The sequence below is a fragment of the Eschscholzia californica genome, unplaced genomic scaffold (genome assembly GCF_041429995.1).
Source record: "Eschscholzia californica isolate CP2 unplaced genomic scaffold, dmEscCali1.0.p SCAF_5, whole genome shotgun sequence".
NCBI classification, from domain to species: Eukaryota; Viridiplantae; Streptophyta; class Magnoliopsida; order Ranunculales; family Papaveraceae; genus Eschscholzia; species Eschscholzia californica.
This window is the reverse complement of record NW_028238472.1, coordinates 30,677,798-30,704,491: the sequence shown is the minus strand read 5'-3', so window position 1 is coordinate 30,704,491 and position 26,694 is coordinate 30,677,798. Positions and strand designations below refer to the sequence as shown.

The following is a 26,694-nucleotide window of genomic DNA, read 5'->3' as shown; positions in this document are numbered from 1 at the left end:
GTATTACTCTAAATTTCACTGGGGTATATATGCCTTTTGGATGTTTTCAGATGGTGGAAGCCCATTTCAGACTTGTTTTAAAGTCTGAAATTATTGCCAATTCAGCCCAAATTTCAGATTTTGTTAAAATAGAAAAAATCAACATCTGAATTCGTCTGAATTCAGATTTCAGATCTAAAAATTCTAAAAAAACAAACAACACCTTCAATTCAAAAAATTTTATTTTAAACTTCCATTCAGCTACCTTAAACTATATAAATTTCAATTCAACTATCTTAAACTCGATAAACTTCAATTCAACTACCGTAAACCCTATAAACTTTAGTTCAACTGCCCTAAATCCTATAAACTTCAATTTAACTAACCTAAACCCTATAAACTTCAATTCAACTATCCAACAATCCAACTATACAATTTACTTCTCTACCTCTCTCTATATATATATACATCTGCCATTTCTTACCAAAATCACTTCTCTTCTTATACTACTACTTTTTCTTCTTCGTCATCTAATCAAGTATTCAAGTTCAACAATCAACTATGGAAATATATGATTTTAGTAGTGTTGACATTATGTTGCTTAGTTCCCAGTTTGATAATTACATTCGTGATATGAGGCAGAATGTTGATTTCTCAAATTTAGATGAGATTGAAGCTCTTGCAAGAATATTGGTGAAAACTAAGAGAGATAAAGCATATCACTTAGTTTATTTGCTTATCACTTTAGTATTAACTTTGCTGGTTGCAACTGCCTCTGTTAAAAAACAAAATCAACTATGAAGTTAGTCAAGACACGCTTAAGAAACAAGATAAGTGATCCGTGGTGAACGATAGTTTAGTAGTCTTTATTGAAAAAGAAGTTTTTAATGAAATTGAAAATGAGTCGATTATGCGAACATTTCAACACATGAACTCTTATAGAGGTCAATTGCGTTTGTGATCCCTGATGTATTAACATAATTAATGAATATAAGTATTTTGTTAATTACTATGTTTGCAAAAAAAAAAAATTATTTGGATATATAATTTCGCACCCCACCTCCGTCTCTTTTCATAACAAAGAAACTGCAGTCATAAAAGAAAACCTTAACTAGCTAGTTGGAACTATATATAAGAACACGTATATCACAAAAAAACTAAATCCACAACAAATAATTTAAAATTTTAAAAGAAACAGCTAAACGAACACCAACATCACACGAAAAAATTACTACTTACATTCATAAGTACGTGACACTAAGAACATTAGGAAAGAAATAGAGTTTGCTGCATGCCAGATAAAACCCCCAACAAATAATTTAAAATTTTAAAAGTAGCTCGTTTGGCAATTAAATACCAGATAAAACCCCCTGCATGAATAGCTCTGCCTCCAAAACCTTTACGAATTTGCTGCATGCTTCCATCATTCATTATAGAAAAAAATTTCATTATAAACAAATAATCATTAAAAGAAAACTATAATGGTTGAAACTTCTTTCAACTAAGTATGCGATCGATATTATTTTAAGTACCCTCAAACTTAAGGTTGCGGTTACATCATAAACTGTGAACTTTATGTATCTCTCTTGGAGATGATTAATGGACGAAAAAACTTTCTTTAGACGTCCCATGGAAGATGTATTAAGAGCTTCGAGAGATTTTGTTTGATGATTTCTAGGTTTTGAATGTTTTTTTCCCTCTTTAGCTCTTTAACTTTGTTTTGATTTTAGAGAAACTTGTTGTGAACGTCCCATGGAAGATGTATTAAGAGCATCAAGAGATTTTGTTTGATGATTTCTAGAGTTTGGAGTGTTTTTGCCCTCTTTATCTCTCTAATTTTGTTTTAATTTTAGAGAAATAAAAGTATTAGAGTTTGAAGATTTAGGGTAGATAAGTAAGAGAAGTGATGGAGATTGGAGAAGGAATAACAAAAAGTTTGGCTAGAAATTATGGGGGAATGAGATGGATACGTTTGCTCTAGAGAAGAAGAAAGAAGAGGGGAAGAAGAAAGAGGGGGCAGGACCTAAAATAAAAAAAATAATATTTTTTTTACTTAAAGTTAATTTTGTAAATTGTAAATTTTTTCTGTATTCCCCATTAGAAAATATTCATTGGAGATTTTACAAAGACACATAGATTCTTCAGAAAATTTATTCCCCAGAATTTTTCTTTATCCTCCAAAGTTGCGACCATTTCATAATGGTATGAGATTTACTCATTTTTGTAACTCCATACGACTCCATGTGCTCCTTTCTCATTATATTTTTATTCTTGCGTGTTTTACCGAGTAGATTACCAAATAACTTGTATATAATTGATATTTACTAGCTCATTAGCATTGTAGTGATGGTTGTCTTTTGGTACAAAACTTTACCAATAAAAATATTATTTTCTTAAGAAGGAATACTTACATATATTCTATATAATAAAACAAAAGGAAAAACTGATGATTGGGAGAAACGTCCTTATTTAATTATGTGTATTGTCTAGAAGTCCTTAATTATTTATAATAAAGTCTTTTTCTATTTCGATGATCCGGATGAAACCTATTGTACAAAATAGAACGGTCGTCTCGGGTACTTCTTGTTCTTGGTTTCACTGTTACAGGGAAGAGCTATTCAAATTGATAAACGATGTTGCAACTATACTTGAAATGAACAAGATGACTTAAGAGAATAAAATCAGAGACAAACCCAACAACATTAAGGTTCAACATTAGTTTCTTCATTTCTTAACTTTTTTTCATTCTAAAGTTGTTTTGGTAATTTAAAGCAAATGTTGGAGCCAAATGTTCGTGGAATTGAAAATCTATCCCCTTTTCTGTCTTTTGTTTTTCAGCTCAAAACCAGTCACGAACCGGTAATAATTCCACGTGTTGATTTTGACTAGGTTTCTTGGTTGACATGAAAAGTTGGAAGAAACAACCCCACCCATCACTGTTGAAAAAGAGGGAAAAAAACTAAAACTAATATACGAACCCCACCATTTTTATCTCTTCCGAAAGATTCACGTGTCTGCTTCTTGCAGAAATTGTTATCATATTCTATGACAAATCGGTTAGACTATGTGACATGAAAATCATAGTTGTTTACCCAATGATTATGGTGAGCTTTTTCTTCTTCTTTTGCGTTACCTTGGAATACATGATAAACTTAAGGGTGCTTCTAATGGCACCGGGCCAAAAGGTTGTTAGCATCCATCTCTGTTAGCATCAGACCCAACCGCTCCTTTCTCTATTAGCACCGTCCAACTATGTAGGCACCGGTCAAATGGAGTTAAACCTAACTCCTCCATCCATCTCTCGCAAAATCCAATCAGAATTTCGGATAGAAAAATGATGCCCTAAGATGGACTGGACCAGTCTGCCCATTTCCATTAAGTCACGGATTAGCCAATCCGTTACTCTTCACATACTCACGGGTTGGCTAATTTCTCATATAAAGGTTTCACTTTTTTGATATACTTTCTGATAACTTCGTTTGCTGATGATGATGAATTCGTCTTATTAATTGAAGATTGATCAGTAATAAGATTTGCTTGATCTCTGTTTTTTGTTTGATCTTTTTTAAAAACAGAGGAGAATCTAGAAAGAGAAAAATACTTAGGTTTCTTAACTTGATTGTTTTGATTCTGAGCTTGATTTGAAATTGATTTTCATTTTGGTTTTGATTTTGATTTTGGGAACATGGGTAAGTGAGATTCTTGATTTTCTTAAACTCATCTTCAAGATCAGCAACAGAACTAGGTCTAGATGAATCACAATTAGTTGAATCTCCAGCTGATGAAGAAGTTGTTGTAGTGAAATTACTGTCTAATGAACAAGAAGAAGTTCTTCTTGATGATGAGGGAGAAAGTAAAAAAGTTCTAACCATTGATAGACGAGGAGAGAGATGAAGTGGGTCTTATTCTAAGAAAAACTCTTATGTTTTCAGAAGTCTCTCCATTTGAAGGTGGAGAAGGAATAGGGTTTTGAGAAACAACTTCACATTGAAGGATATCAATAGGGAATCTAGATACTTCTTTAGAAGCAAAATATTTTGAAGATGGAGTCATCCCAATTGGGGCATTTGTAGCAGGGGTTTTCTTTGCTCTTCTCATAGGGTTTCTTCTAACAGTTACTGTATTTAGACACTGGAGACTAGCCAGATCAAATAAAGCCTCTTCTTCTTCTCTCTTCTCCATCTTCCTACAGATTTGTGTTTTAAATCTGAAAAAATGAAGAAGGGAACTAAGAATAAACAAACCCTAATTTTGAAACAAAAAATACCAACCCTAATCATTAAATCTAATGAAGATAGGAAAGGGTTAAGCTCTACTTACTTGCTCTGTGGGTTAGAGGTGCAGTAATGGTTATTGGTTGTCGCGATGAAGATAGAAGTAGACTTCGAGGAGTAATGGCAAATACAAGAACTCAGTGAGAATCCACAACGTCTCGTTGGCGATGATGATTACGAACTATACCAATAATTAATTCCTCTAGTTTAACAAGAAGATGAATGAAGATTACTTTTGTTTTAGAAGAAGAAGATGGAAGAAGTGGTGAACGTTACCCACATTAAAAACCGGTGCTTATAGAGAACTCGGGTAAAAAACCATTGACCTGAGTCAACCAAATTTCTGGATGCTAACAGCCTTTTGGCCCGGTGCCTTTAGAAGCACCCTAAACTTAAACGCTCTTTATTAAGTATTTAGTAAAAAGAAATTAACATTTTGATTGATAACATTACTTGATGTTCATTTCGGACGTCATTTTTTCTAAGTATTTATCTACGGGCGCCTCTATAGGCGCCTCCCCGAATTGCTGTAGGGGCCTCCCAAAAGGAGTTGACAGAGTCCGACCACTTTAGGCGCCTCCCACTCGGGCTGACAAGCCCGAAGCCCAAAGTATGGTCTCGGACTGGGCCAACCCGAGAGGATTCGGACTGCCTAGTCCGAATGATCTCGGACTGGGCTAGTCCGGGCTTTTGCTTTGACCCGCGGACTGAACCAGTCCGAAGGCTACGGACTAGCCATTCCGTGAATCTTGAAGCTTAAAGGCATGAAGTATCGGGTGTTCACGGGGGAAATCTGTGTCATTAAATTATTAGTGGGGTACTAATTCTCCTTGGTAAAGGTAGCAACAACAATCTAATACTACTAATTTCATTGATTTGTCTGTTTAAACTTTTTTGTTAGATAGATCACTAGAAAGATGAATTTAGTTTATTCTCTCTCTCTCTCTCTCTAAAACTCTCTCTAGTCAGTAATCATTCTTCAATGGTCTTGATCTTGTTAGTGTGTGAACAAATCCAAGAAGCACTTGTAAGAATTATCAAAACATCAATTCTTTCCATAGCTGGTTTTAGGGTTTTAGGATTTGAAATATCACCAATTAATATTTTCTCTCCTCAAATGGTGGACCAATCACTTATTCTGATCTAACCAAACCACTAACTTCAAATTTGTTTAATCTTTCTTTCAAGAACAATAAGCATTTTAGATGAACCTCTCATTTCTTGAAGTAGAGAGAGAAAGAAAAATATGAAAGAAGAAAAGAAGAAGAAGCGCTGGTGGAGCAGGAGGAGCCTTTTGGTACGGTAAGGGAGGCGCCAACAGAGGGAGGCCCCTACAGCAATTCGGGGAGGCGCCTATAGAGGCTCCCTTTATCTACCTACTATTTACATATTTTACCATAGCAACATGTTAGGCCAGCTTTTTAAATCTCTAAATATTTTTTTTATTATTTCCAAATCATTCTATCCATTTTGTAATTCATTATCCCTAAATATTCATTGACGAAGAATTTATATATTTTAATCTTGGCATAATAAACAAAGAGCTCAAAAATTTATTGGTGCAGAATTTGTAGATTCTTCTTTAAGAGCGTATATCTTTGTTATGTTTATCTTTCTGTTTGATTTGATGATGTTTGATAGACGAATAAATAGTTTTGCTCTAATTTTTCTTGCATTTTCATCTAGAATATGTGTTTACCAATCTCACCGTGCCGGAGACACGAGCTGTCCTTTTTTTTTTATTGTTGAGAGACATCAAGCTGTCCTTTTTTTATTGTTGAATGACATCAAGCTGTCCTCCCATGTTTAAAACGAGTTTTCTTTTTAAATTCACAAGATCGTACATGTCCTTATAATGTTCAATTCATTACATATTTTTTTTTTCAAATTATAGTATAATGGGTCAAATCAAATTACCAACTAAACAACAAAATAGACGTATCACCAAGTATCAATATTCGGAGTAGACAAGGATTAGAATGATTGTAAGTTGTAACACATTGTGGTACCATAGAAAATTCACAGTAGGGCTATAAATTATAAAATGGTTCGCTTCAACAACCAGGTGCATTTTGAGGAGGTGTTACGGTGCAACTAACAGCTCAAGTCTCACTCAAACAACCCAATGTAATATAAATTTTGAAGTTTCAAGTACTATTTTAAGAATTCTCAATTAACTTACTAGGTGAAGTTTGATTTTGGTAACGAGGTTCCTGGTCTTCTATTCGAACCATGTTAACCGATAAAGAATAATCAGTAGGCAGTAGCATCTTACATTGCTAACATGATTATGAGTTTGAACAAACTATTATTATCCTAACTCATACAGATAGCAAGTAGTAACAATGATCGATCTCTTTCGTTTTTGTTATTCTTAAGATAAAGTATCCAAATGTATGAATCAAGTCTCCAATTCTTTCAAATGAGTATTGTTCAGCCGTTTAGTTCTAAGCATGCATATAGTTGAGAGAAGCGTGTACATAGCTGTGATGTTTATTCCAAATTGTCTAATATTTTGAATTTCTAATTTCTTTTTCAAATTAATATAACCGAAATCATTTTGAAAATTTGTTAGTATGTTATGGGGAAAGAAATGTTGTTACACGTTCTTTCTATATGTGCATCAAAATTCAAAAAAGACGCACATGTTACCACCAAACCAAAATTTGTTTCACATAACGAATTAATGTGTGGTGGATAAAATTTGATATGAAACCCTCAAAAACTCATTTGCCCTATTAATATCAAATATTAATAGGTATTCCAAAGCCTAAGAGCAAGAATCTTAAATAGGGATTTATAAAGAACACTAAATTAGTGGCAATGATAAATGAACTATGTATATCACTTTATTTTGGAGTAAAGCTAGAAGAAGTTACAAGTCAAGGCCTACTTCAGACCTAAATCAACGGACTCTATTTTCGAGTCAACTCTATTTCCCTTTCTTGATGTGGGTTTTTTTATATTTCGGTGGGTGGTTGATTTCTCTTGAGGTCTGGAGTACATATACTTTTATAGCATTTTCTATCATTCTTCTTTATTTTATCATATAAATTAGGTGAAATACGTTAACAGGGAAAAAAATCAACGACTCACTAGAATTAAACACGCAACTTCTTACATTTTAAATATAATAGGATACGTTACATAAGACGGATCGAAAATAGGAGATCCGGCGGTCAAGATAAGTTGCAGAAATAATATACGTGTGTAACACGTGTATGTACGTGACGGATCGAGAAGACGAGATCCGACGATCAAGAAGAATTCAGAATATTGAAGATATATTGCAGATATGTGAAGATTTAGTTTCTTATATTCTAAATATCTCTTGTAACTATCTAATGGTAATATTAGATAGATTTTGTATTATTTCCTAGTTTAGTTTTCAGAAACTAGGAAACCCTAAACCCTAAGTCAAATATAAATAGCAGAGGGTTCTAGGAATCAAACTCATCGAGTTATGTCTGACAATGTAACTGATCAAACCCACATACAATTGTATGTGGTGAATTATTAATAAAGAGTTATTTCTCCGTGGATGTAGGTCTTGAGTATTCGACCGAACCACGTTAAATTATCGTGTCTTTAATTCATGTCCATATCTCCGATTTATTATATAATCGTGAATTTAACATGGTATCATGAGCAGGTTATTTGTTCGTGTTTTATGCTTCCGCAAATTTCTAACTTTTTTTAGCTGTGATTATATTATATTTCAATCGTGTATACGATTAGTTTTCCAAGATTAGTCTTGTGATTATGACGAGAAAATCAAGTAAAAGTAGAAAAAAAAAAACTTCAACCGAGAATAGGAGATTCGAAATTTTTATGAGATTATTAAACTAGTTCCTCTCCAACAAAGGTATGATTCTACATTTATTTTCGATTTTTTCAGATTTTTTTTTCAATTTTTTTTCGAATTTTTTGGACGTAAAATAGCTCTGAAATTAAAAATAGAAGTTTCGGAACCAAAACCACGGATCTGGTTCACTTTCAACAACCGGAACCAAATACTCTCTGTTCCGGAACAATTAAGAACCTGGTTTTTTTTTTTTAAGAACCCGCGACCAAACAGACCCTTAATGAACACGCTAACTTAGTCAACAACTGTTGACCCGCGTTTTATAATGCACGCTGACGTCATGATGACGTCATTCTGACGTCACTCGCGAATTCCTTTTACCCGAGCATCTTCTTCCTCTTTCCCGACATACTAGGGTTCGATTTCCGGCGTTTTTTTCGTCACCAATCGGCTTATACCATCGATTTGGACATCATATACTAACAACCGACGATTCCCTTTTGATTTTGTGAAGAATCGAGAATTTTATAACCCGAAAATTCATAATTTTTTGGAGCTTTCTCTCTCTAAAAACTAAGCAATCTATATCAATCATCGATTGGGAGTTTCTTCCAATGATTTTATTGTGAACTTCTGATTTGGGAAATCCAAATTTTGAGAAATTTCTCAATTTTGATAAACCCTAATTTAAAAGTTCCTAAATTTCCCTAAATTAAATATTTGTGACAGATTTAGCTTTTGCCACAGTTTTGTGTGAACAACTTTCGCCACAGTTTTGTGTGAACAACTTTAGCCACAGTTTCTTACTTTTGAAATTTTTTTTGTGACCGACATTTCTTTACTGTCACTTATATCCAACTATTCATAGTTGTGACCCAATTTTTCACTGTCACTTACATCCATCTGTGACGCAATTCTTTTGTCACCTTTCTAGTTCGATATGTGACATTAAATAGATTAATTTCATCTATTTCTCTTCCGGATTCATCCGTGACATTTCCAAAACCATACATTCGGTATGATAACTTCTCTTTCTTACCAATATATGTTGGATTTTTTCTACGACAAATAGAATATTTCTATTTTGATTTTTAATCACGGATTCACCCGTAATATTTTCAATATCATACTTTTTCTATGATAATCTTTATTTATTTCCAAGTTCAATTTTTGGAAATTCCTTTCACCTAATAGAGTATATCTTCAACGAATAGAGTATCTCTTTCACGAATAGAATATCTCTATTTTTTCCGGAATTATATCCGCGATCTTTCCTTTTTTGGCAATGAATTTCATGTCGACCATCGTTTTGGTTGTTCCTTATCCAATATTTTTTTGGTATTCCGACAATGATTTTTTGTCGATTTTAAACAAACCAACATTATTTTGTTGTCATTCCTAAAGTTCATACTTGACGTTTTCATACGACAAGATATTGATCATCACAACCTTTTAGTTGTTGACATTTTCTTCATACAATGACCAACTTTACATACATGAGAAAAATACATGTAATTTCGTTGTCATTGATTTTCGCTCAATTTTTTGACCGCATCTACCAACCTTTTGGTTGTGACTTAATCATCTTTCAATCACCTTCCGACGCATCCCCAATCTAAGAGTTGCAAGAAGACGAATACGACGAATCAAGAAGTATTTCATTTTTTCTCTCTCCAAGTCGGACACTTCAAAATTTACGTGCTCCAACTTGCGGGGGGGTGTAATAGGATACGTTACATAAGACGGATCGAAAATAGGAGATCTGACGGTCAAGATAAGTTGCAGAAATAATATACGTGTGTAACACGTGTATGTACGTGACGGATCGAGAAGACGAGATCCGACGATCAAGAAGAATTCAGAATATTGAAGATATATTGCAGATATGTGAAGATTTAGTTTCTTATATTAAGAATATCTCTTGTAACTATCTAATGGTAATATTAGATAGATTTTGTATTATTTCCTAGTTTAGTAATCAGAAACTAGGAAACCCTAAACCCTAAGTCATATATAAATAGGAGAGGGTTCTAGGAATCAAACTCATCGAGTTATGTCTGACAATATAACCGATCAAACCCACATACAATTGTATGTGGTGAATTATTAATAAAGAGTTATTTCTCCGTGGATGTAGGTCTTGAGTATTCGACCGAACCACGTTAAATTATCGTGTCTTTAATTCATGTCCATATCTCCGATTATTATATAATCGTGAATTTAACAAAATAAGATACATTATTATTTTGTTAAAGGTCGTTGTACTCTGATTACATATTTTGTTTAATTCAACGTTAAAACTATGATTGTTTTTATACTATTTTACGAAAAGCTTGGTTGTTTTGTATGGCTCTGTGTAAATAATTCTCATGCCGTCAAGTAATGGGATGTGCTTTGATTTTGTGGTACGTGTTTTGCCTGATCCACACGATGTCAATCATGGAGAACTCTATCATCATACATTTTCATTTTCTGATATTATGATCGATCTTTTGCATCTTTTTGAATAAAAAGAAGAAAAATAATGTTATAACAACAATTGTCATTATTTTAGGAGAAGTTTGTTTCATAAATAGTGTGAAGCCAACTAACATATATGAAAGTCGTATATTAGAACCATTGGATTTCGTATGAGTTTTACTTCTAGAGAAATATTTTGAAAATAATAATAAGAAGTTGGTAACCTTAAGAACTAACTAGACATTTATATTGAGTGTAATGTCAAACATATTACACTTCAAGAACTTGAAATACAAATTAACTTCCTCAAAATCACAACCAAGAAACAAAATAATACACTTCAAGAATGTGAAAAGTACAAACCCACCCATATATGAAAACAAGAAGTTTCCAAAAAAAAAAAACAAGAAATCCTCTTTCTGTTGTAGTAATACCCAAGCCTCTACCTTCTCTTTTTTACCACAAGATGAGAGGCGTTTTTTTCTTCCTTTTATATCTTTGCTTATAACAACTATATATATATATATGACTTTATTATGTACACATCAAATCAAACAAACATTTTTAACACGAATTGATGCGTGTTTTAATTAGGGTTAGCGACAAAATAAGCCAAAACACCAACTAATGGGGCGTTAATATAAGTTGTCGGTTCAGATGTTCGAAAATCGACACGATCGTCTGTGTAAACGTCATCTTTACCCGGTCCACCAACCACGGCTCCGGTTAAGATGTTAGAATTAGGGTTTTGTGAATTGTAGTAAGTAGAGCCTTCTTTGCAGGCAATAAATTGAGGATGGTCCTTTATTGATGGCAAAGATGAGCCTCTATGATGAATGCGTTGTGGATATTTATTCCCATATCCCACCATGTATGACATCTTCATTGGGTTGTCACCTAAAATGTAATCAACCTGCACAACTCCAACGAGTCAACTCAGTCTCAACCGATACTTCAATCATTTTAGCAGAATAGTAAGGGAGATTTTGCCATTGACCCCCACATAAATCGCAGTATTTAGACTACACCCTCGTTTTTTCTTTTATAGATAGTCTCTATTTACACTACACGCCCGTTTTTTAAAGGACCAATATCGACCGCTAGACTTGCCCAAAATGCCCTTCCCCAAATTGCTTATTTTCCCCATTCTATACCGGTTGTACCTGGCAAAAACATACTTTCTAGTTTTTGAAAATTTTGTGCATAGGACGCTATTGGTCTGCATTTACTACGAGTAAGAAACATCCATAGCAAATATTGACTAATAGGTGTGGTATGTGTAGTTGTAACAAAAGGTCGTAAATATAGCCCGTCTGTTTTGCAGTGAACACTAACTAATATCAGAAATAAAGATTACCTGTTTTTTAGCTTGTTGATGGAGAGAGGTTGGACCAACAGAGACACTACCACAATTAACAGTCTGAGATGTTCTTGAAAGATATTTTGCATAAACAAGGAGGAGAAAGGAAATGGAGGTAACATGTTGCATGTTACTTCCACCGGGTTTATATATGAGACCACCTGGGGTGTACTCAATATGTGAAGATGATGATTCTGGTATTAATGTACACATAAAACTATCTGCGTATGCTTTATATGATTCTAGTGAAAACACTTTCCCTTCTAAGAATTCCTGCAAGAAGAAAAAAAAAATATAACTATCTTACACTCTGTTTACACCTTTTACGTACGGTTTAATAAAAAAATAGATATACTTCAATACGCACGGTTATGTACTATAAAAGTTTGCTGACCTTGGAGATAAGAACATTAATGCCGACATGCTTATTGTCCCAGCCAAATTCATCGATGTTATCATCTGCGCCTAAAGTTTTTCCATTGTTCTGAATGTAGTTAAGATACGAATCATTCTGTGAGGCCCTTCTCAACCATGCCGCTCCCCACAATAACTCATCCTGTGAATGTTGAAAAATAAAATTTTATATTTTATTACAAAATTCCAAACATTAGTAATTGTGTTGTGTCGAAATATCATGACCCATTAGATGTATGGGTAATGTAATGAAGATTTAGATTTTTTATCTTTTTCTTTTTTTTTCGGTTGGAGGTATCTCCATCATTGGGGTTGATCTAATTCCTTTGGTTGCTAGTCTATTCAGATGTTTCTTGGCAAGAAACTAGATGAATTGAAAATAATTCTTCATAGACAGTTCAAAATATATAATAAACAATTTACTTGCCTGATACCCGTCGAAATCACAGTAAAATGGACAAGCACCGGATCGAACGTCAGAGTTATCGCTATAGGCACCTTTGTAATTGTCTGCAAATTCAAAGGCTTTTATGGCATTCCTCAAGAGTGTATTAGAATAACTTGGATCAGATGATTTGAATGCCATGGATGATGCTGCTAGAGCTGCTGCAGTTTCACCAGCAACATCTGATGCAGTTTGTGGTGCCTCAACACTATAAACAGTTCGAGCTGTGTCCATATCCTCTGGTCTTTCCCAACAATTGTGGTCTATAATTGGATCTCCTACCTACTTAGAAGGGAAAAAAAGTTAATTTTTTTTTAAAATTTACAGGATGATAGGTACAAGTTTCATCTTTCAATCAACTAGGCAGATTCGTTACATCAAATTCTTTTTCAATTTCAAGAAGAACGATTGGATTTGCAAGATACAGAATGAGGAATACTTTACAGATCAAAGAGATATTATGCAATTCTTCATTGCTGTAATTTTGATTTTTAAATGTTGTACGCTTAACTGTTTTGAAGTTTAATTCATTTTTATTTCAACAACAAGAAAAAATTAAATAAATTTGATGGAAATGTGACACATTACCTTTCAAAATCTCTAAAATCTAATTTCAATTTTCTTCAAATATAAAATGATATAAAGAAAAAGTATCTACCCTAAATAAACTATTTATTATGTTAAATATTCATCATCAAAATGTCTTTCTGGTCCAAATGTATAAGGATAAGTTGGTGAATCTCTGACAATTTTCAATCTCTGGTTCTTCTTTAATAAATTATACTATCATTTTATCACAATCATTTTTATATATCTCCACTTCCTCATGTTTATAAAAGTGTGGGCCCATCAATTTTGTATGGTGTAATAATGGGCTTGGAATTTGAATCTATTGACTAATGGGCACCATCATCTAAAAAAAATGCTCAAAATTGAGAGGCTAGCCAGTAGCCATACTTCATCTGTCAGTTAGAAGTTTTGTTGTTTAGCTATTTCCCTAAAGTGCAAGTTGAATAGGTTTCAAAAGTGTGGTGGTTGTGATTCTTTTCTTTCTCCCAAATCAAAGTATGACTTCCCTAGGTTTTGTTAGTGGACATTTCACCTAACAGTTCTCTGTCATATACTATCAAACTGTTCAACTATAATAAATTTTTACTTCGTCTGACTTGGGTCGCATAGTTAACTTACAGTTTAGTCCGATAACATATTTCATAGAATGAATTTATAATAGTTGAAACCAAATTTTAATGATCTTAAGATATTGCATCAATTACTTAACTAAAATGTGCATACGTAAACATTGATCGAGTGGTTATACTAGGGAGTTCTGTCGAGTCATTTTCGTGTACTAGACCTAATTAATGTATAGGACCCTGAAAGTTAATTGTTCTCATATAAACTACAACTACTTTTTAAGAGAAGACCCTTCAAGAATTGTGAAGAACAATATAAAGTAGTTAGTTAAGAGTACATATAAAAGTTAGGTCACATACTCACAGGAAAACTAACAAGGATATCTAGTTATTATGTAGGTACAAATGGCATTAATTGGTTGGTGGTTAGCAAAACCATTTCCTTCACTATAGGATCTAATATTTATGATTCATAAAGCATAATTATAAGCTTTCAATAGGAAAAAAAAATAATTTATAAGCCATTTTTGGGTCACGGGTTGAATTCATATAGCTTTAAAAAATAGACCCACATTAGACAAAATTAGAGGTGACAAAATTTACACCCTTACCAACCTACTAGTTAAATTTACTAAATTGTCACTAAAACAACTAGAAAATTATTTACCTGCACAAAAATTTTGTTGGGTTGTGAAATTGTCTTGAGAAGATAATCAGTCCCCCATTTAATTGCACTCAAAGTATTTCTTAGTTCACTTGGAGGCATCAAATCCCCAAATTCAATCACACTCCATGCTAATAATGTAGTGCTAAATGCCATAGGAAATCCGAATTTTACATTATCTCCAGCATCATAATACCCACCGGTTAAATCTACTCCACTTTTAAACCCGTCCCCAAGGCCCGAATTTCCTCTCCAAGTGATTCGTTGATCGTTCGGAAGCCACCCGGATCTTTGGCCTTCGAAAAATGTGATACATTTTGATAATGCATCATTATAGTCATGAATATCACACTTGACAAAATGTAATGAGTTAAGTATGGAGAGAAGAAGAAAAATAAGATAGAGAAAGTAGAGATGAAATGAAGTTTGAAAAGAAGAAGAGAGACTACTTGAGATTTTCATTTGCCTCATGATGAATTTGGGGTTTGAGGGTCTGTCTCTTCCTCTCTCTAGAACTTAGAATCTCTCTTGTAATATAGTGTTAACTTAGGTTTCTTAGGTGGTTTTTTGGTTCTATATTTATAGGAGCCACAAAGTAAGCGAGGAAGAAGAGAGTAAGATTATTCACAAGATAGAAAGGATAAGGGTCCTACCCATAAGAAAGAATAAATGGTAAGAGAGAGGTTCATCACGAGAAAGTAATATATATATATATATATATATATATATATATATATATATATATATATATAGAGAGAGAGAGAGAGAGAGAGAGAGAGAGAGATTGGGAGGTTAAAGGGTTTATGGGAGAGAACATACGCCGACACTAGTGAATACTGGTAGAATGTCAGTAGATCACATGTGATTTCCTTGCCCACTTCTTATTCTAATGAGAGAAAAGGGTAAGATATGAGATGGGTCACTTAAATCTTCAAAAAGAGAAGTAAAAGCAATTTCAACTATTCATTAATTGTTTTTCAACAAAAAAAAAAACTATTCATTAATGGTTGATGATCCTTTTATGGTTCAATTAGGTGAGTTGGGACAAATTCTTTTTTATCTTTAAATAGTAAGATTCCAACTCTAATTTATTGATTAGAGAGATGTAAATGTTATTATTGGACTAATGTAAACTTCTAAACAAAAATAAGAGATTTTGAATAGTTAATTTTTCATAAATTTACATAACTAGAAGATATTAGAAGCGAGAGACAAATCTAACCTTTGAAGACCTTATAACAACTTGGGTGTGAACGAGTATGATTTGAAAGATTTTGCATTACATGTTCCAAACTAGTACATCTTTTGCCGAAATTAAAAATATATTAAGAAGTAAATTTTTATGTGGGTACTTTTTAATTTTGATAAAAAAAATTCAAAGAGTTATTACATTGATTACACGAGTACATTTATAACCTTAATGAACACTTCAATGCTTAAAAGACTAGACCCAAGACCCTTAAAAGTCATTTTAAAGGGACCCTAAAACCCACCCACACTAGCTCTACTTTATTTTAGTGTCTATAATAATAGGAGAATGTTGGCCACAAACTATTCCACAAAGACTCGTCCCCAAAATCTTTGGAACTTAAAGAGAAGATACAAACCATTAGATGAAGATTCATTTGTATATTATTCTCGGTAAATCCTAAGATAACATATTATGAAAAAAAATCATTGTTTGGAGCAAGAATGAAATTATAAATTTGTATAGTAGAATCACCTATATAGGAAATTGTTTGTCTTTTCCTTGGAGTCTTTACTCTGTGCTTGATTCAGAAGCTAATGTTGCATCTTCTGCTGACTAGTGACTACATACTTTGATCAACTATTCTTGAATCATCAATAAATTAATAAGACTCTTCTAAGTGACACTTCTCTAGTATATCTTAGTTACTCCAATTGACAGCCAAACCAAATATTGTAACAAAGACCTAATTCATTTCAACCTACTCATAATCCTTGTCACAGGGAAAGTGTGAGGTGCAGTTAATATTAGTAAAGATTTAAAACATCTTATTTCCAAAAGTATAATTTAGTTACTTAATGAAGTTATGGTGATAGAGTCTTTCTTTTAGCCGTCTAATTAGGCAATTGACATCACTTTTAACTAACAAGGAATCAACAAGTTAACTTGTGGTATACTTGTATATAGCATATGGTAGGACCAAAGTTGTTCATGTTTTCACTCTCTTACTATCAGCCTTTTGAGCACCTATAGAGAGTGTGTCTATGTTCTGTTGTGTATCTTCCTTCCTTCTTACCTAAGCATCAACAGAAAAAACTGCTCTCTCTCTCTCTCTTAAAAGAGAAAAAAGAGAAAGTGTCTTATTCCAACAAGTGTAAAGTACTTGTGTTGTTAAGTTTCAAATATTCTTATGTTGGTGTTTTGTTCATCCTCAATTTCAAATATCACTCTAGTGGATGGAAAATATTTATTTTTATCGGACTTGTTTGAATAGTTTACTCACACAGAATTTAAATTCACTTAAGTTGGGCCTAACATAAATTTTTAATATATCCGAAATAATATTAATGACCATTGCATCATTGGCCAAGACAGACAACTCATACGAAACAATTTAAATATTACTAAAAACATTCCTCTTAAGTAATATTTGGTTTAAATTAAATTCAGATATGACTCACGGTCTCCACGAGGTCTTGCTGATTTTAGACCCATTTGAATCATACTGTTCAAATTCAGACGAATTATACGAGTCGGATTTAGAGAGTAAAAAAAGCACTATATATACAAATTGTTTCTCTCTCCATACTCTAAATTTAGGCAGTAAGTAGCAGGGAACCACACAATAGTCATCTAATAGTCTTTTTATGGTTACTCCTAAAAAGTAAGCAGGAAATGAACCACAAAACTAACTGTTTATATCCAAGTGGGAAAAAGATGGGGAGTTAGTTTTCTTCACTGATTTCATCTTTTTCTCTTGTTAAATGAACAGGTAAGTACTTGGTAAGCATTTTAAGCTTTACTTGTCAATTAAGTTAAAGCTTGTCAGGATCTAAATATAACACAAAAAACCGTTTTCAACACACTAGATGAGAGAGACATGAGAGTTGCACCGTAATTGGCTGATTTTAGGGCTAGGAATATAGTCAGATAGCATGTGGCCCTAAAAAGTTCAATTGAGGTATTTGCTACCTCGATCAGGGGCTAGGAGTATAATAAAACAACTTAGTCGATTATCTAAGGATTAGCCTGACCGTCTGTTTTTATTGTTGCGAGTTAGATAAAATCAAATCTAACGGTTAATATAAAATCATATTCATGTAAATTGACTGAAAATAAAAAGGTATTAGTGTTAACAATTAAATTTTGTGTAAAATATCAAAATTGGTTAAGACACCCCAATATAACCCTGTAACCCACATACCTTCTCTCACTACTTTTCTCCCTCACGATTTACGTCTCTCTCATTCTCTCTCCACTATTATCTTACGGTTATAGGAATAACCGATTCACATCAGCTGGTTAGTATCATTTTCTTTCATTTAAATGTAAATCAGAACTATCGTTAGCCAAGAGAGAAAGAATGGAAACTTAATCTATTATATAAAACAGAAGGGAAAACGATGACTGGGACAAACATCCTTTTTTAATAAGGGATATTGTTTAGAAGCCCTTCTCAAAATTTAAAATATAGTCCTTCGTAGGAATAAAGTTACCTATTTAAAAAACAATAATCCTTTCTTTTTAGAAATAAAATAACTAATTTAAGAAAAAAAAACAAAATAAATTTCAAGGGTTAAAAAAAGAAATTAAAATCTCTCTCTCCAATAAAATAATAACTAATCTAAGAGAAAAGAAACAAAAAAATAATAACTAATAAAAATCTCTCTCTCAATAAAATATAACAATGAATTTCGTAACATTTGATTGATACAAGTGTTTGTGCCCTAAGGCACGGGACAAACATCCTTTTAATAAATGATATTGTCTAGAAGCCCTTCTCAAAATTTAAAATATAGTCCTTCGTAGAACTAAAGTTACCTATTTAAAAAACATTAATCTTTTCCTTCTTAAAAATAAAATAACTAATTTAAGAAAAAAAGAAACAAAATAAATTTCAAGGGTTAAAAAGAGAAATTAAAATCTCTCTCTCTCTCTCAATAAAATAATAACTAATTTAAGAGAAAAGAAACAAAAACGTAATACAAAAGAATAATAACTAATAAAAATGGCCAGCGCTTTGGGGAAAGCTAAATAGTTTCCGGGGTGTGAAGACTTGGTCAAAAATTGGTCAATTTTTTTTGACAATTTTATTTAGGGGAAAGCAAAATACTTCTCCACCTCACCTCACTCTCTCTCCACTTCACCTCTATCTTCTCCGATTAGGTCGGCGGCCGGAAAATTTTTCCGCCCGGCGACCATAAAAAAAAAAAAAATTCACTCACTCTCTCTCTCTCTAGAAACTCCGGCGAAGGGGTTTCCCTTCGCCGGAGTTCCGGTCTGTTGAAGGGAAACCCCTTCGTCGGAGTTTCTAGAGAGAGAGAGTAAAAATTTTTTTTTTTTTTTTTATGGTCGCCGGCCGGAAAAATCCTAATCGGAGAAGATAAAGAGGTGAGGTGGAGTGTTTTTTTTTATTTCCCCTTAAAATTTATTTCCCCGGAAAATTTCTAAATTTCTACATATTCCCTTTAAAATTTCACACCCCGGAAACTATTTAGCTTTCCCCAAAGCGCTGGCCATAAAAATCTCTTTCCCCTCTCTCAATAAAATATAACAATAAATTTCGTAACATTTGATTGATACAAGTGTCCGTGCCCTAGGGCACGGGAGTTACCCTAGTCTTATATAAAAACAACTCTGCCAGTTATCCAAAAACTAAGTTTGGTCGTCCCTCTTCTGTTTAGAGTTTCATAAACATTATATATAATGGAAGGGAGTTAAAACACTCAGGGCCGTGCGGGCAGGGCGCCCGCACTGGCCCCCAAACACAAAGGGGGCCACTTTTTATTTCTTATAGATGCCAGTAGTATAAGAACGACAGATATCTAGTCTGAACAAAACAAATAGCTAGCATAATTGGTCAGTGGAGCGGCATTTCATGTGATAGGCGCGAGTTTGACTCCCCCAGGCCGCAGCTTCCATTTTTATTTGTTTTCTTGGTTAGGATCTATAGGCCCCTTGCTATTGTGTTTGGCACCAATTTGAGTAAAAAAATTGAAAATTCTCTCTGTAATTTGGGCGCCTTAAACTGTGTTCGGCATTCTCTTTGTAATTGGGCTAATCAAGCTCCCATTTTTATTTGTTTTCTTGGTTAGGATCTATTGGCCCTTGCTATTGTGTTTGGCACCGATTTGGGTACAAAATTGAAAATTCTCTCTGTAATTGGGTGCCTTAAACAACTATAAGGGAAAGGGACTCTATAATAATTAGGTGCATTGATACGTAATCAAGATAGAATAAATAAATCTGTCTACTGATCGGTGATTGTGAATTCTTAGACTAGATTTCCAATAGAAAAAGAAACTTTAAAATAAATTTTTTTTCTTACGACTACTTTCTTCAAAATGCTATTGTATTCATTTATGATTTCATCTATCGACTAATGAATTATCTTGTATTTGTTTATTTTTTTGTAATTTTTTATTACACGAAGGGCCCATGTTCAAATTTCGCACAGGGCCCCCTGATTCTCAGGCACGGCCCTGAAAACACTTCCCCCCACCACCACTAAACCCGCCCACCATATATTTGACTAAACCGTCTCTCTTCAGTCTTCACTAGGGCGAGGCGAGAACCTAGGTACGTCCTATAACAGTGTCCAGAGAAAATGACTGGTGGACTTATACTCAAGCCAGATAAAGGCATAGAGCAGCCCAAAACAACACACCCATTGAGAATGTGAGTAATAACCATCATATTTGACGCTGCAGTAAGGCTTGGGTTAAAAATGTTGTTCTTATAAATGGACTAGGTCAAAAGAGAAGTTTCTTCTACCATACTTAATTGGTTCTTGAAATAAATTTCATTCCCTTCAACAAGAATGAAGAATCTTATTGGTGTTTATATCAAGTTTTCTTAATCTTGGTGGTCACCTACTTGAATAAGGCTTTCAAAGATGTCAGATTCTCAAATGAAAAGTAGGGGAAATTCAGTGCAGCAAAAGAAATTGCTTCTTTATCAGGGACAGGGAAAAACCCACTAAAAGATGCCAATACTCTTTTTCACAGCTTGAAACAGTAGAAATTTGCATAGGCGGCCTACACTTACGCGAGGCCTTGCATAGACGGTCTGTGTACTTAAGCGAGGCCTCCGTGGCGGACAGGAAAGTGAGGTCTGGGTGGTGGGCTGTTCCCAAACCTACTCATCAGAACCATTTGTGGCTTGAATTTTCTCATGGTTCATGGAATAACGGTTGAAGTGTAATGGGCTATCTTGAGAACTAAAATATCAAGAAACCACAACCACAAAAGTTTTGCATTTAAAAGATAAAGAGACAAGAGCTGGATCTAGTTTTCTTCTTTTCTGAAAACAGTAAGATTCAAACCCTTGCCCCTCATCGAGTGGAGAGACATATGGGTAGAGTCAGATCTAATTATTTACATAACCACAACTGTACACGTCAGTTGTTCAGCACTATACAAATTTCGTTGGCCCGTATACCAACATTAGCAGGAGCTCGCAATTCTTTACCCCCAAATTTTTCACCTGTAGGGAAACAAATCACTCCCTCAGAAAAGAGATTGAGCAGAGTAAGCACAAACCAGCAACATAACTAAAGAAAATGTTGTTCCCAGCAATAACTTGTTCCCAATTTGCAAACAGACTGTATAAGTGCCAAAAGAGAATTAGGTAAAAGCTACGTACCTATAATATTATCCCTATAACTTGAAGAGTGTCACAGTAGCAATGTAGCCGTTTTTCATAACCTAAAGAATATAGCAAGAAAAGGCATCATTAGCTAGGTCAAGTATCACACATAAGAGTGTGCTGCAAATGCATGGGCTGAACTTTCTTATAAAGACGGAAGAAATGATGTAATTTTATCATTGAAAAATTAGAAGTTCATATGATTTAGGAAAGAAAGAGATCATAAGAGGAAGTACAGAAATGAGATTTAGGAGATAACAATTTCCATATACTACTTGCTCAATATCAGTTTCAATATTTTCTTTTTCACTTCCAGAAAACTAAATGTCAGCAAGAAATGTGTGCCACGTGTCACAAAATACGAGTATAAAACATATAAGCAAAGATTGAGGTGGGTTAGTATAACCTTCGTTGAATACTAATACTAAGATCTATATTCACCTTTGTTATATATAAGATTGCACGGAAGTTATATACATGAAAGTTTTGAAACATGACTAGTACAATAATAGTATTTACGGCATCAATAAAGATAGAAAACTAGTATTTATTTGAAGCACAACTTGTATAATTAAGAGTATTATTGTCTTTAACTCTTTATTTAGAAAATAAATAAAAATAAAGATGAAAAACCAACTTTTATTTGAAGCAATTAACTCTTACCTCAAATGCAACATTTTGATAACCGTATACAAAAGTTGATCCAAAAGGATTGCTTGTGGATCCTTGTGTCTGTATTGCAGCTCGCCCACAATCACCGAGGATCTCCTGTGACGAAGTATTTTATTTTTATTGCAATATAGATAGAATAAAAGGTTAATCAGAGAAATTGGAACCCAGATATCCATATAATAATTAATATGGAAACAAGTACGACCTTATACGACAGATAAATGATATTAATAGATATTATCTAAACAATAAATTGATGGTTTGCTCCAGATATAGAATTCTTGTGCAAACATTTTATAGCAATGATTATTGAAGAAAACCCTAGAGTAAGATACAACATACAAACATCTTGAAGCTAAAAAGCTATTACTATAATCATAAGTTTTTTTGGAAAAAAAAATGTAAATAATAATGTTAAAAACTATACTACAAGAGCACTTTTTATATTTTTATTACCGTTACTTGCTCCCACTTGGTGCTCGGTGTTATGCAATGCTTGGAAGTATTACCGTCCGGAAATGGCCCTCCACCTGTAAAAAAAAACGTACTCCAGTGAGTATAGCCTTTCGTGCTTTAAGTGAGCTATGTCAACAAATTCAAGGTTCTCAGCAAAGATCTTACCATCGGCATCGTAAATAACAAAGTTGCATTTGATGTATGAATTAAAGTCGGCATGTCCGGGAAAGTTTGTATGCAAGACAAATTTCTTGATTTTATGAGTCTGCATGTTCACAAAAGTACACAAAATACTTTCAGCATAAAGGAGATACAGCTTCATAGAGTATCGTAAAAAATATGAACAGTCTTGGAAGGAAGCATGAATACCTGCCCATCAAACAAAATATCAACCCCACGAGTAAAATAGTTGTAGAAATAATCACCACAGAGAGTAGTGCGGGGTCGAGGGTCCGAAGCAGAATGAATCATCATCTGGTCGACCTACATAACGAAGAAAATTTGTCTTTTTTTAGGGATTAGCATCAGACTCTTAGGAAGTTATCTTGCTTGAAACTTTCTATTTTAAAACGAAAGTACTAAACATTTGCCATTTTTCATATGTACTTTTTCGATTTCCAGTACAAAAAATTTGCTGGTCCATTTTTGGAAATTTAGTGAAGATTGAAACTTACCTGCTTTTGATGAATTCCACAAGGACGCCCTAATTCAGTCCACACATCCTGCAGAGGAAAGAGCAAACTTGGAAAGTCTGATCAGTTCTTTATTGCCAATGTAACACAACACAAAAAACTAGAAACAAACATATTACACGGCAAAGAGGTAAGATCTGCAGATAAAAAAAAACTTGACTGCCAAATAAACAATTCTTAAGTACATAAAGAAAAACTTTCTGATATGCTCATGAAAAATTGTGCAGCCTCTCATACATACTTAAGTAGTTAAGTAACTAATTAACAGGAGCCTTTTTAGGGAAACATGGACAAAAAAAATGATCAATTCCAAAGAGAACTACCACCTCTTAATTGAGAATAAACAATATATCACCCATACACAAAAAGCAACAAATAAGCTACACAATTACTGGATAAGTGAATAAAAGAATCGGGAATAGAAGAAATTCCAACTCAAGAAACTCGACCGACCTGCGGTGATGCACCAAAAGGAATATGTTGACCACCCACAGTGAACCACAATTCCTCCCCAAGCTGTAAGCAAACAAGATCCGATTACTCGAGACATTATTTGGCGTTAATGATGGCCATAGTTGTATGCTTTTCAAATAGAAAACTTAACAAATATAGTACTTGTGTAGAAATAAACCTAAAGATAAGATAAGATTATAGATGTCCAGAGTAAGAAAGCAAACGACGAAACACAGATGGGGCGGAGATATTCATACCTTAGCATGAATTTCTTCCATGTATAGACTGCCAGCAGGCAAAGGAGGAGCCAAAGCTTTATTCATCAGGGATCCAACCCCAACTTTACTTTCTGAAGAACTATCATATATAGAAACACGTGATGTAACAGGAGTAGTTCCATCCGGAAACTCAAGAGGTAATTCCGCTGTCACGAGGGAAACAAATACAAGGAACAATAAAAGAGGGCAACAAGGTAATCGTTTTATATTTAAGTAAAGAGCCAGCATGCACTTAAGAGTGCAATATTTATTGCCTTACCCTCTCCATCATGGCAACAATCTGTATACTGTGAAGGAATAGGAAAAGCAAAGGATAATCCCTACATAAACAGACAGCAACTAAAATATGTTATAAATCAAATAAAGGAAATTAGGTTTCTCATCTACATGGATTCACTAAACATACCGGATAAAATAGAGTGTAAACTCCCCTTTCCTTGTCATAAATTCCAGGGAATGTAGGCCCAAACAGTGCATAAACAGCTACGAAAGTAGCCAAAGTGGATGGCCCCCTGAAATTAAGAAACTAACATAAATAACAAGTTGTGAATGAATATGGAAATGAAATCAATTTCAGTTTGTAGCCTACCCAATAAGAGAAGTAGCATAACGCATTTGAAGCCTTTTGACATCAAAAACTTCAATAAGGCGTAGCCGCTGAAAGAGAACCCGAGGATAAACAGTAAATAAACAGCACTACGCTGCATCATAATGCAACTACTTCATCAAGTAAATGATAAACGTCCAAAATGGAAATATCATGATGATTAAGATGCAATTACAAAATGAAACAAAATGATAAACGTCCAAAATGGATATATCATTATGATTAAGATGCAAGTACAGCATGTAGCAAATGATAAACATCCAAAATGGAAATATCATGAATTAATGATAATTAAGATGCAATTACAACATAAAGCAAGTGATAAACGTCCAAAATGGAAACATCGTGATGATTAAAATGCAATTAGAATTTACAAAAGAAATATGTGTAACATAAAATTCCTAGTATGGTAGTATTATAACTCAACAGCTGACCCCTAGCATAAGTTTTCAACTTATCGACACATATTAAACATCTGATCAGGAGAGAACTTATGCACACATATTAAACTTTGTGATCAGCCAAAGTTTTTATGACGTAAGATACACATAAGCACATTTTAAGAAACAAAAGTCCGAATAACAGCCAAATGTTGACCACTTTCAACAAACAATAAAAAGTTGTCAATCTCATAGAAATCGGAATCTTTTTTTTAACATGTCTAAACAAGAGTTGAAAAAGCTTACCTGTGACCAAGGATCAAAACGAAGATGAAACCCATGATCTGGAAAGCTAATAACAATATCCAACTTCAATGGTTCCTATACAGAAAGACAATAATATTAGTAAGTAACCCTACTAATACTGAACTATACCCAATTTTCCATCTATGAAGATAGACTAATTCTACTAACCTCATCAAGATACTTCACATGAACTACATCATATATATTTGGTCGCTGTTCAATTTGAGCAAATGCTTCACAAATTGGCATCCCTACATTATTGGAAGAAGTAAAAAATACATCTTTAATCATCTTTTCGTGAATTTGGTACTTTTACATGATTAAACCAACAAAAACACCTAAATTTGCTAATAAATTCTCAATAGATCAACAAGCTGAATGTTGATAGTAATTGATTGGGTGAGTCAAATTAGGGAAGATGATTTGGGTAATGAAAGTTTTATCATCTAAATGACCTAATTTTTGGAATTCAGTAAAAGAATAGATGAAGAAATATACCGAGATTGAATGGACCAATACCAACACCGGGGCGAAGATCAATGACTATAGCTCCCATGGCGGTGCCTTCGCACCTACGAACGGATCTTCCGATCATGATCTTAAACTCTCTCTCTCCTCTTTTCTCTCTCTACTCTTTCTCTCTCTCTCTCTCTCTCTTTTGTAAAGTCTGGTTCCGGTTCTTACGCGCGTCAAGGCAGAGAAGAGGAGATGAACAAGTTGTTCTTATATGATCGGTAACGTGTAAACTGAAACGGATTGCTTTTATGTTTTGTTTTGTTGTTTCCACTTTGCACCAAAGCTATGACAATTGAGAAAAATTACGGAAGGTCTTATCGTTTTCTTTTTTTGTTGAATTATTTTTTAGGTCTCGGCTAATATGCCCTCAATAATTGCTCTTCGTGTTCCACGAAGTAGATTGACCGAAGTAAATGTCATTTGACTCTAAACAACTATAGGCGTCTTTCTCGAACGAACAAATAAACATCTTACCTTGGGTTTCGGATTGACCAGACCTCTTGAAAAGATTGTGTTGCTCCAACAAATTTTTCCATTATATCAAAATAAGAACCCCAAAAAGAAAAAGAATCACTAATATCCCAATAAGGCAGATCATCGTCGAATCTTACAAATCCCAAGAAACAAAAAAACACTTCAAGTTGCATCAATCTAATCTCTGCTTCATCTCCATTTTTACCTCAACAGCCTATTCAAATCTCATTTATGATAATGACGGGGCGGTGGTGGTGAAAATGGTGGTTGTGGTGAACATGATGGTTGTGGTAGTAGTGAGGAGAAGTTATTTACATTTCAAATCCCATTATGATAAAGCTTGCAGGAACGACAATGATGACGGAATTTCTACTCCATTTAAAACACGGATTCATCTCCTTCTCATTTAGAAATTGAATGATGGGAGGATGAAAAATGGGTCTTTTTCTTCGTATTTCGCTGGTAATGGTTTGTTAAAGAGACTTGATTTC

General features: G+C 33.8%; 2 protein-coding genes across 2 annotated transcripts; both read right to left on the bottom strand.

Moving 5' to 3' along the window:
* Window positions 1-10,740: 10,740 nt before the first annotated feature.
* LOC147538552 (endoglucanase 24-like) lies at window positions 10,741-15,226 on the bottom strand. The gene is made up of 5 exons (XM_086642365.1): window positions 14,538-15,226; window positions 12,720-13,019; window positions 12,273-12,434; window positions 11,876-12,151; window positions 10,741-11,431 (listed from the first exon to the last, which is right to left on the bottom strand). The coding sequence occupies exons 1-5, from the start codon at window positions 15,003-15,005 to the stop codon at window positions 11,105-11,107; spliced, it is 1,533 nt and encodes a 510-aa protein (XP_086498491.1). The 5' UTR covers window positions 15,006-15,226; the 3' UTR covers window positions 10,741-11,104.
* Window positions 15,227-20,949: 5,723 nt separating this feature from the next.
* LOC147538551 (PHAF1 protein At3g51130) lies at window positions 20,950-26,239 on the bottom strand. The gene is made up of 15 exons (XM_086642366.1): window positions 25,712-26,239; window positions 25,382-25,464; window positions 25,214-25,288; window positions 24,510-24,577; window positions 24,327-24,432; window positions 24,180-24,240; window positions 23,900-24,066; window positions 23,643-23,705; window positions 23,172-23,219; window positions 22,867-22,980; window positions 22,663-22,762; window positions 22,498-22,571; window positions 22,033-22,137; window positions 21,367-21,428; window positions 20,950-21,207 (listed from the first exon to the last, which is right to left on the bottom strand). Exons 1-14 carry the CDS (start codon window positions 25,806-25,808, stop codon window positions 21,381-21,383), a joined length of 1,209 nt encoding a protein of 402 aa, XP_086498492.1. The 5' UTR covers window positions 25,809-26,239; the 3' UTR covers window positions 20,950-21,207; window positions 21,367-21,380.
* Between the last annotated feature and the right edge of the window lie 455 nt (window positions 26,240-26,694).

Bases quoted from the DNA above. Each gene is read 5' to 3' on its own strand.
- LOC147538552 (XM_086642365.1), bottom strand. From the start codon at position 15,005: ATGAGGCAAATGAAAATCTCAAGTAGTCTCTCTTCTTCTTTTCAAACT. The intron at 13,020-14,537 runs GTAAATAATTTT...CCTTCTAAGTAG, and splicing joins CCAACAAAATTTTTGTGCAG to GTAGGAGATCCAATTATAGA. The intron at 11,432-11,875 runs GTAATCTTTATT...GGAGTTGTGCAG, and splicing joins ATCAACAAGCTAAAAAACAG to GTTGATTACATTTTAGGTGA.
- LOC147538551 (XM_086642366.1), bottom strand. From the start codon at position 25,808: ATGATCGGAAGATCCGTTCGTAGGTGCGAAGGCACCGCCATGGGAGCT. The intron at 24,241-24,326 runs GTATGTTTAGTG...CTGTTTATGTAG, and splicing joins TTTACACTCTATTTTATCCG to GGATTATCCTTTGCTTTTCC. The intron at 22,763-22,866 runs GTATTCATGCTT...GTGAACATGCAG, and splicing joins ATATTTTGTTTGATGGGCAG to ACTCATAAAATCAAGAAATT.